Source organism: Hyalella azteca, unplaced genomic scaffold, assembly GCF_000764305.2.
Source record: "Hyalella azteca isolate HAZT.00-mixed unplaced genomic scaffold, Hazt_2.0.2 contig10942, whole genome shotgun sequence".
Taxonomy (NCBI): domain Eukaryota; kingdom Metazoa; phylum Arthropoda; class Malacostraca; order Amphipoda; family Hyalellidae; genus Hyalella; species Hyalella azteca.
This window is the reverse complement of record NW_025940959.1, coordinates 197,598-208,742: the sequence shown is the minus strand read 5'-3', so window position 1 is coordinate 208,742 and position 11,145 is coordinate 197,598. Positions and strand designations below refer to the sequence as shown.

At 38.3% G+C, this 11,145-nt stretch overlaps 1 protein-coding gene across 2 annotated transcripts; it reads left to right on the top strand.

Annotated features, from left to right (window-relative positions):
- Positions 1–1,646: 1,646 nt before the first annotated feature.
- Positions 1,647–10,458, top strand: LOC108678046 (flocculation protein FLO11-like). 2 transcript variants are annotated; one of them, XM_047882630.1, is made up of 5 exons: positions 1,647–1,681; positions 4,166–4,244; positions 4,658–4,739; positions 5,678–5,765; positions 5,970–10,458. In XM_047882630.1, exons 2-5 carry the CDS (start codon positions 4,217–4,219, stop codon positions 9,171–9,173), a joined length of 3,402 nt encoding a protein of 1,133 aa, XP_047738586.1. In that variant the 5' UTR covers positions 1,647–1,681; positions 4,166–4,216; the 3' UTR covers positions 9,174–10,458. The 2 variants fall into 2 exon arrangements, with proteins under 2 accessions (XP_047738586.1, XP_018021870.1); XM_018166381.2 differs by lacking the exons at positions 1,647–1,681; positions 4,166–4,244; positions 4,658–4,739 and adding an exon at positions 5,104–5,196 and having other exon boundaries at positions 5,596–5,765.
- The last annotated feature ends 687 nt before the right edge of the window (positions 10,459–11,145 follow it).

Below are 11,145 nucleotides of genomic sequence, written 5' to 3'. Positions count from 1 at the left end.
AAACTAGTTGCTGCATACATGTAACTAGTTGCTGCATACATGTAGCTTGTTGCTGCATACATGTAACTAGTAGCTGCTTATATGAAACTAGTTGCTGCATACATGTAACTAGTTGCTGCATACATGTAACTAGTTTCGGTCTATAATCAATGACAAAAAAATTAAGCGTTTCAATGAAAGCATTTCTTACCTCATACGCTATGTGTTAATTTGCTATATGGGCCGTAAATTCTGGTAGAAAATGAATACAGTACATGAAAAATTCGTATTTGTCTAAGTTATTCATTTATTCATAAGTATATTTGCGTATATTCTGTATAATTGTTCTAAAGTTGTAGTGCGGTGACCGCTTTACATTGTGGGAGTTAGAGCTGTGCCATAATATTATGTTGGTTGCTTGGTGTGGAGTAACACCACTGCCACCACCACCACCACCACGATCAACACCACCACCACCACCAGTAACACCACCACCACCACCACCACCAGTAACACCTCCACCACCACATCCTCCACCTCTAATACTCCACTACACAGGTAACATGTCATTATTACTTTTATCCTCACCGCCACTAGTACCTTGGTTCCTACCCAACAAACTACCACTTCCATGCCACCACGCAATGTCTCGTCTGACGTGTAGCAACGTGCTGAAATATAAATATACCTGCCTGCAGTGTACTTATTACCATCAAATAATTGCCTTCATTGACAAATTTAATTATCGGAATTTAATTATTTAATAATAATTCCCTTTGATAATCAAGCAGCGAAAAGGCACTGCCGCGGTCAACGAAAACAAGGAGCTGGTGCCACTAAACGTTCCCGGCCTTCTTAACAACGCTCTTACTGTGGAGTAATTTTATTAAAGAAAATATGAATTATGTATGGAATAATTGGTGTAGATGATGGAAAGTGGAAAGAGGAGAAGGTAGAAAATGGATGACCGACCAGTAGAGCGTTAGGTGCAGGAAAGGGAAAAGGATCACCAGCACAAAAGCCAATCATTTGTTTGTTGGATTTTAGAGCTTAGAAAGCGGGGGCTTTCATTTTGCGGGACCCTTCAACTATAAACATAAAATTAATTGAATACTAAATCATCAAAAAAATTCAAGTCTTCAAGACTATATTGCAGACACAAAGCAAGATTTATTAAATCTTATCTGAAAAGCTTTACGATGCTCATGATAAATCAAGCTACAAGATAAATCTCGTGATAAACCGAGAGTCGGCCATCACTGCACTCATCCTCTTATGAAGACTCGCCAGGATGTAACGTGTAAGTTCAATGTTGTTCCTACGTACGTTAACGGAACTGGTGAACGATACTTTAGTGTAAAAGGTATTTCTATTCTGGCAATGACTTCTATGTTATTTGTACGAAGAAGATTAGCAGTCGTAAAGTTGTTGTTTTCTGCAACACATGAAAACTTGCCACTGATTTGTCAGCATTGTTAATCGTGCGTAGCCCCAACGACGTTGATGCAGTGTAGTCATAACGTTATTCGTACGAGGAATAACACTCCATTAAAAACAATACGATGCACGGCAGAGTAGTGGATGAGTGGACATCTTATCACAGATAAGATAGTGTGCAGAGATAACACTTTCATGCAAACGCGATGTTCATGTTAACTTAGTCCACCCTTTGCCGTCCCGCGGCTCCTACGCCTCTCGACAGGTACGATTTTAACCAAAAAATGTTCTACATTCGTTTTAAATTATAACAAATATGTCAACTACTTAATTCAGACGCTAATCAGACATTACAAGCATGTTAAGCTCTCATTTTAAGTGTATTTTACACAATGTATTCTGCATCGGTTATTATTTATATCAAACTTGTTAAATTTTTCTATTTTAGATGTTAGAAATTTTCGAAATCACTGCCGTGGCCGAGTATTACCTACGGACGAAAAACATTTTTAATAACTGCTTGATGGGATTAAACAGCGAACTGTGTATCAGATAATTTATTCAACCAGTTCAACCTTCATTCAACCTTCATTAAACCATCATTCAACGGGTTCACCTCCATTCAACCTCAATTCAACCGACTCAATCTTCATTTAAGCTTCATTCAACTGATTCAACCTCCATTCAACCAAATCAACTTCATTCAACCAAATCAACTTCATTCAACCAAATCAACCTTCATTCAACCAAATCAACCTTCATTCAACCAAATAAACTTCATTCAACCAAATCAACTTCATTCAGCCAAGCCAACCATCATTCAGCCAAGCCAACCTTCATTCAACCAAATAAACTTCATTCAACCAAATCAACTTCATTCAACCAAATCAACTTCATCCAACCAAATCAACCTTCATTCAACCAAATCAACCTTCATTCAACCTTCATTCAACCTTCATTCAACCTTCATTCAACCTTCATTCAGCCTTCATTCAACCTTCAACCAAATCAACCTTCATTCAACCTTCATTCAACCTTCATTCAACCTTCATTCAGCCTTCATTCAACCTTCATTCAACCAAATCAACCTTCATTCAACCTTCATTCAACCTTCATTCAACCAAATCAACTTCTTTCAACCAAATAGACCTTCATTCAACCAAATCAACTTCATTCAACCAAATCAACCTTCATTCAACCCATTAAGCATCCATTCTTCCCACCTTTATTCGTGCATCATTACCCTCTATTTATTCCTACGTTACTGGACATGCACAATTTAACTTAACCTTTCTCTCAGAGTTAACTTAACCTTCTCAACTTCATTCATCTCTCCTCTTAATCTTTAAATTTATCCACCACGTTACTATGGTGCTATAACAAAGCTTTCAACAATTATTATCAACTAAAATTGATCAATTTATTGATTAAAATAAATTTTAATTTATCATTATCAATGAACACACCGGGTAAGGAATGTTGAAGTAGCATTTAAGCAGGAGTTGATCGAGAAAAACATTATTTATACATATTTAAGTCACATTTTGATCACAAATCAAATGATTGGCGTGATGATTAAGCATCGGAATGATGTCACGGTAAATTATAGCGATGGTACCGGACCACGACGTACGTCCAGATAAGAGACACGAGATAAGCTTCAGTGTCGACCAACCGGGCTGATAAGATGCTAGGCTAAATGATCGCATCCCTTATTAAGGCATATGGTATGCCAGCGTTATCCCTTTACTTATGTTATCCCTTTGTACACCGGTCAGCATCAGGCTATTCCTTTCAGCAACAGGTAATCCCTTTCAGTAACAAGTTATCTCAATCGGTACCGATTATCTTTTCCAGTAGCAGGTTGCCCCTTTCAATTGTTATCCCTTTCCTTTCATTGTAAAACTATTTATTTCACCAGCAGTTTTCCTTGTCAGTATTAATTCTTTATTACATCAGCAGTATATCTCTTTCATTATAGAATTATTTATTTCATCAGCAACATATCTTTTCCATCATAAGATTGTTTTTATCGGCCTCAGTTCTTCCCCTACAGTTAAATATACCAGTGCGAGCTAAACTGACCTCCTCTATGAACATTACCGTAGATAAAATCTTATCATTCAGCATAAAACATGTTATCAACTGTCATCAGTCCTTAATGAACTGAAGAGGAATAGATGCAGTCAGATAACCTAGTCTATTTAGATCACATATAAAGAAAAATTATAGATTAAAACCAATTATCGAAAGCACTCAGAATATCAAAATGCGCAGTATAGTTCCTTTAAATAAATCGCGTATGGAATTAATGATGTGAATTCAGCTCGTAAAAATGAAATACGGCTAGTTAAATAGTTAATATTATTATTGATTATCTTATTTTGAACAGTTCATGTTATTATAATTATCTTATATAAACAAAATTATCAAAATAACTATATAAATGAGTCTAATATGAGGCATAATCTTTAATTTCGTAGGATACCAGCTAGGTTGCCCAGGTGCTTCTTCACACGTCTATTCTGTATGGCAAAAGATAAAACTTTTCATTATTATTTGACGCTCGCAGATCTACATTGTATTTTGGGACTCTAATTACAAAGAAGATCACACAAATTCTACTTTACTTGTCGGTAAATTACAGCTGTTCTTATTGAAATGTATAGGAAAATTTAAGTAGACCCAGATAATAAATCGAATATTCATCACACATTAACATAAATTGTAATATTTTATTGATTTGCAGAAGTCAGAAAACCTGTTGGCTTTCGTTGGGATTTGGCCACTCGACTGAACAATGACGGAGTTCACGTCGAAAAATAATGGTGAGTCATGAAATGAAAGCCATCGCTGTAGTATTAAAATGTCATTAGTATGTTATTTTATATGATATTTTAACTCACGTGATGATAGTTTTACTAACACGTTACAGCCTTAGTTTATAACAAGAGTACCTTATTTCCTAGTGAAAAAGTAAAATGAAAGTGAACAAAACTAGTATGAATGGAAACAAATGTTATATGTCTCATATGCTGCCATTGATTTTCCTATATTTTGTCACTGAGATGCATACATAAAGTTTATATTGACGAGTTCAGCAAAAAAGCGATATTGTATACGTGTTCCCATGACTAAATTTGTCGTAACGTTCTTAAACACTTCGGTGTATTCTAAGCATGAGTGCCTTAGATTGCAACGCATTTATAACGTTCTTTAAGTTAAGCCTCATCCCAAACAGGCATTTGGGCAGAGGAGAGTCGGCGCAGCAGTCGCAGTAGCACCTCCTCTTCCGGCAGCAGCGCCGTGACTGAGCTGCCCAGTTATTGATTATCTTATTTTGAACAGTTCATGTTATTATAATTATCTTATATAAACAAAATTATCAAAATAACTATATAGAGGAACCTAATATAAGGCATAATCGTTAAATTGGTAGCACACCAGGTTGCCTAGGTGCTTCTTCACACGTCTATTCTGTATGGCAAAAGATAAAACTTTTCATTATTATTTGACGCTCGCAGATCTACATTGTATTTTGGGACTCTAATTACAAAGAAGATCACACCAATTCTACTTTACTTGTCGGTAAATTACAGCTGTTCTTATTGAAATGTATAGGAAAATTTAAGTAGACCCAGATAATAAATCGAATATTCATCACACATTAACATAAATTGTAATATTTTATTGATTTGCAGAAGTCAGAAAACCTGTTGGCTTTCGTTGGGATTTGGCGACTCGACTGAACAATGACGGAGTTCACGTCGAAAAATAATGGTGAGTCATGAATGAAGTATTAAAATGTCATTAGTATGTTATTTTATATGATATTTTAACTCACGTCATGATAGTTTTAATAACACGTTACAGACTTAGTTTATGACAAGAGTACCCTATTTCCCAGTGAAAAAGTAAAATGAAAGTGAACAAAACTAGTATGAATGGAAACAAATGTTATATGTCTCATATGCTGCCATTGATTTTCCTATATTTTGTCACTGAGATGCATACATAAAGTTTATATTGACGAGTTCAGCAAAAAAGCGATATTGTATACGTGTTCCCATGACTAAATTTGTCGTAACGTTCTTAAACACTTCGCTGTACTCTAAGCATGAGTGCCTTAGATTGCAACGCATTTATAACGTTCTTTAAGTTAAGCCTCATCCCAAACAGGCATTTGGGCAGAGGAGAGTCGGCGCAGCAGTCGCAGTAGCACCTCCTCTTCCGGCAGCAGCGCCGTGACTGAGCTGCCCAGTGTCAGAGCCTTGGCGTCTCGCTTCAATGCCCTCGCCAGCCCCGAGAGCACCATCATCTCTGGCCCTGCCAGGCGACCGCTCTCCACCGTAAGAATAAATTCAGGATTCGGAATTAAATTTTGCTCATTTAGGTCTTTATTTAAAGCATCAACATCCCAATATTAATTTTCGTAGCTTCATTCAAATAGTGTCATTTCAAATATCAGTGCCAGTCTATTTTGAAACATTTTAACTCCGTGATACGAATAATTTTCATATTCACTTGATTGTTAGCAGTTTACCCTTTTTCAGAGTGGTTTGCCAAGAACTTCCTCTCCGGCGACGGTTACTTCAAAGGAGGCTCCCGATGTAGCCCAAACAACGTCAACAAAAACTGGCAAACCCCAAACTAACTCCACAAAAACAACCCCAACTGTGGTTGCAGTCACGGAAAAAAAACCGCCATTAAAGCCGGAACCTGCCAACGACAATGATGATGACGAGGTTTTCGTCCAAGCAACAGTCACGGATCGCCCGGAGCCAGTCGAGAATTTCATTAAAAAAACGGATTCGGCTTCGAGCAAAACCCGCGCTCCACCTTCGCGGACCCCGGACAAGAAATGGAGCAGCTTGTCAGACATCCATTCGGCTCACGCGGAGCAAACAGTTCCGTGGCAAAGAACAAGTTCTACTCCAGTGAACAAGAGTTCGAGGATCATATTTGGAGTTCCTCTTCGTAGTGTGGCAAATATTTCATGGGGGGTCACCCAAGCTCGTAAGCCTACCGTAGATGAAGATGAATCATCCTCAAGCGATGAATCCACCCCTTCATCTCCTGACGACAAAGGGGAAGCGGCGGTAACGAATTTTGGCACATTCCCGAGAAGCCGTCATACTGATAACAATTTAGTAAAGAAATCAGCAGCTGGTGGAGTGAAGGGTAAGATCAGCCAAAAACTGAGCAACAAACAAGACGTAAAGTATCATAGTCACAGCGATCTGACCATGGCTGGAGACGATGTCGGTACTACATGGCGGCGCAAAAGCGTTTCCGATGACCTATACGTAGCTCCTCATCAACCACTAACACGACGGCAGTCAATAAGTGACTTGCTGAAACTCTACCGCACCAAAAGTCAAACTGACCTCAGTCAAACTGACCTCAGTCAAACTGGGGATTTGAAGCAACCGACGAGTCCAAATGCCGATGCTTTTCATCGACCCTCAGCACAAGTTTCAACCCCTTTGACGATGTACGATGTGAAAATTACCCCAATGCAAAAACCCAATGTATCACCGTATAAGGCACCTGTAAAAGACATCGTAAGAATACCACCTGGGTCCATTTCTTTCAAGGCTAAAACTTCATCTTCAGTCTTCGCTACACCTTCAGGTCCATTTGTGCCGTCCACTCCGTCGCCATCTACATCCGTTCCCCAGACCCCAAAAGAACCTTCATCATTATCCTCATCTAACGTCGCGGTCAACACTACCTCACGTACCACCGTGGAAACTACATTGGACAAAACAGAAAGTCAGAGTTCCAGTTCAGATTCAGAAGATAATGAGGAACCTATTCGACCGAAATTCACCTACCAACCTCCACCCAAGCATTTCAACCGTCCAACAACCCAACATCCTCCGAGCATTGATCGTCATAAGCCCGCGATCACTCAGAAAACGGGGCAGAAATCAAAGGATGAGGTCGGGATTTCTTCCATTAACAGTGCCTACCTTCCAGTTTCGTACCGCAAGCTTGATGAACCTTCGCCAAAAAAACCAACCGCCATTGCAAATTTCAGACGAGTTTCTTCATCATCATCAGATCATGAACATGTTGTTGATCCTCCTAGCAGCGATGAGAACGAGAGCAAAGTAGCAGACAAATATGTCAGTCCTGTTCAGTCTCTTGTTCGCTCACTGAACCAGAATAAAGATAAGCCCTTGTATCCCAACAAGCCCGATATTCTCAAGCCTAAACCACAAGATCCCATCTGGCTGGAAAAGATTACTCCTCTGGATCAAGTTGTCACGCAATCGAAAGCGAAACCCGGAAATCTTGTTGTGACATTAGAGGCTAAACCAGGCACTGTGTCACTAAACGGCGGAAAGCAAATTCTACACAAGAAACTTTCTAAAGATTCTTCTGCATCTTCCGATGACGACGTTGATGGTGTTCCACACGATGATAAAGGAGGTTCATTCATAGTTTCAAAACCTGCCACATTGCCCATCCCCAAAAAGCGTACTCAGTTAACCAAACCCTCAGTTCCCCCTCCCAAGGTACCTGTAGATACAAAGGTGGAGACACCGAGAGTCGGGAAGTTATCTGCCCGAGACTCAGTGGATAGCTGGATAAAGGAAGTCAACGAAAAGATCAGCTCTGCTTCTGAATCTTCCGACAGCGAAAGCGAAAAGCCAAGTGACAGATCAGGCTACTATAATTTCAACACAGATGGATTAGGCGAGACGAAGAAAAGCGTAATTCCAGTAACACGTGCGATGGAAAAGCAAAATTCAGATAAGTCCGTTGTACTTATCACGAATAAAACTATCGAAAGTGATCCTCCAGTGTCTCATGGATCGAATGAAACAGATACTCAGACAGGTCAAAGCTCTCAAGTTTTTGATGCTCAAGTGAAAGGCGAGAGTCTTCATTCCGTTGTGTCCACTCGAAAAATCGCTCATGCGTTTGGAGGAAAACTTCAACGATCGAGAGAAGGTGAAAAAGATGGTGATCTAAAAAACGCAAAAAATAAATCGACACCAGTTCAAAATGACCTGCCACATACTAATGAAAAAGTGACCAGCATAGTGAAAGAAAATCCAATATTGGAGAATTCCACTGAGAGAACGTCAAAAATTCCCACGCTAAAGAAAGACACACCGGATGGTGTAAAGACACAAGACATCAAGGCTAATTCTCAGAACAGCAAAGATGGGCCATCCATAACTGCATCGAGAAACAAAGCCCCGGAAAGTCCTTCGTCTCGAAAGGACAAAGCAGGCGGAGGAACTGAATTCCAAGAAAAGCCATCGAAAGGATCATTCGAGTCCCAGACCAATAGCAGTGGCAGTAACAGTCCAGGCGAATCCTTCAAAGAGATCGATCCCTACGCCATTGGAAGGATGATTGTCCGAGGCGCCCGTAAGAACAACAGCGTCGTCAAGAAGCCGGAAAATTTGACCAACATTCGGAACGCTACGGTCCCAGCGAATTCCCCGTTTTCTCCTTTGAAATCGTATTCAGGAATGGAAACCACTTATAATTCCAAGGATCCTGCAATGAACAAATTTCGACGAGCGAGCTCTTCCAGTGATGATCAGGACCTTAAAGGGTTTCGGGCCGGTAGAATTGATTCCTCCAGTGACGAGCAGAGTCCGCGAACTGGCAAACGAAATAAAACATCCGCTCGTCGCTCCAGCGCATCGAGCGACGCCAAGACGTCCGATGACGAATTCAACAAGCGAAAATCTAACGGTGTTTTTGAGGCAAAACTCGCAAAAACTGTGTGAAAAATAAAGCAAACCGAAGCATTTTTGTGAGGTGTCGGCATTGATATCGAGGATTGAGATAAATATATATTTTTAATGATTTACGTCTTCACGCCTATTACATAGAAAAAAGTTTTACGGCGCAGGATAACCGCAGTGGAAGATTTAATTTCGACTGCATTCAAACGATTATTTACTATAGAGAAATAAACTTGATTTGTTTACTAATATAATTGATTTTCTGTCACTTATTATGAAACTATTGAATGTGGTGTTTTTAGTGTAAACATGAATTTAGAGTTCGTAGAATAGCTGAAATGAAATTAAATATTAGCCTGTAAATAATGGAGTATTCGCAACTGGTATTTTTGTCAGTGAAACTGTTTTCCCATTTGTGTCTCATTGGTATAAATTGTTCGCAAATGCTCTGTTCAAAATATTTTTCACCCTTCCTAATGTATTGACGCCATCATTTTTCAAGTATAGTTTGTGTATTCAATAATTGTAGATCCACGACAGATACATGGTTTGCGAATTTAATGATTATTGCTTCACTGCAAATACTTATTTTGTACATTTGATGATTGTTGATCCCCTGATGATACTTATTTTGTAAATTTAATGATTGTTGATACTCTAAAGAAACATATTTTGTATATGAAATGATTGTTGGTCCGTTGAAGATGGACAGTTTTTGCATGCAGAGTTGGTTGGTTGACTCTTCTTACAAGTTCAAACAATGTAATATATTTCCTTGTTTGAAAGACAGTGTGATACTTGGCTCTATTCTATGCTCAAAATTAACTCTTTTTACTAGTCTATTGTGTGCATACAAGAAGGCAGTGATGCTTGATTTTACATTATTAATATAATAACAAAACTTTATCACAAGAATTGCCATAGATGGTCACTAAATGACAATAATGTAATACAATTGTATCCATTTGAAAACAACATAGATAATGAGATTTTCACCTTCACTTTTCTTAATTTAGAGCTTAATTGAGGATAAATTTCACGTTTCAACATAAAGAAATTTTTTGAATTTATGATTCATTTGAAATCATATTAACTGATATTTGCTTTACTCGTTTGAACTACCGGTAGCTACCTGCATCATAGAAGCAAGAACTGGTTGATATAAAAGAATAGAAAAGAATACATATATATACAAGAACTGGTTGATATAAAGAATACCTTCGGCTTAATAAATTCTATAAACGACTGTTGTTTTCAATTTAACATTCAGCTTTGTGTGTGTGCTTGTACTATAAAAAGTAATATATTTAAACTGAGTTTATTGATACTGAGAAATTTTTTATTACCCCATAGTTTGTTCTTTCAACTTATTGCAAAGACAAGATAAAAAATGAGTAATGTTAGTTGGGACACCTGGTGCTGTGTTGTAACAAACTTTTCACAATTTTAGTTGTGTCTCAGAAATCTCTAAAGTGTTTTAATCATACTTCTACGATATCTCAATCACATATGCTTTTACTAGGTTTGACTCGATCGACAATTCTACGGACTCGCCAGCGGACTCGCCTGCGGACTCGCGCAACTGGGCCACTCATAATTCCTTAAATACTTAACGCATCTGTATGAATTTTGGAATATGATTATTAATTATCGATACGCTGCCGCAGGAATTATTACAGATTTTTACATGGATTATTTTTTAACGAAAACCAATAAACGTATTTTTTAAGCAACTGGGCCACTCATAATTCCTTCAATACTCGACGGATCTGCATGAATTTTGAAATGTGATTATTAATTATTATCAATACGCTGCCGCAGGAATTATTACAGATTTTTGCATGAATTATTTCCTAGCCCAACCTAACTTAACCTAACCTAACCTAACCTAATAATAAGTCATGTAAAAATCTGTAATAATTCCTGTGGCACCGTATCGATAATTAATACTCACATTTCAAAATTCATACAGATCCGTTGAGTATTGAAGGAATTATGCGTGTCCCAGTTGCTT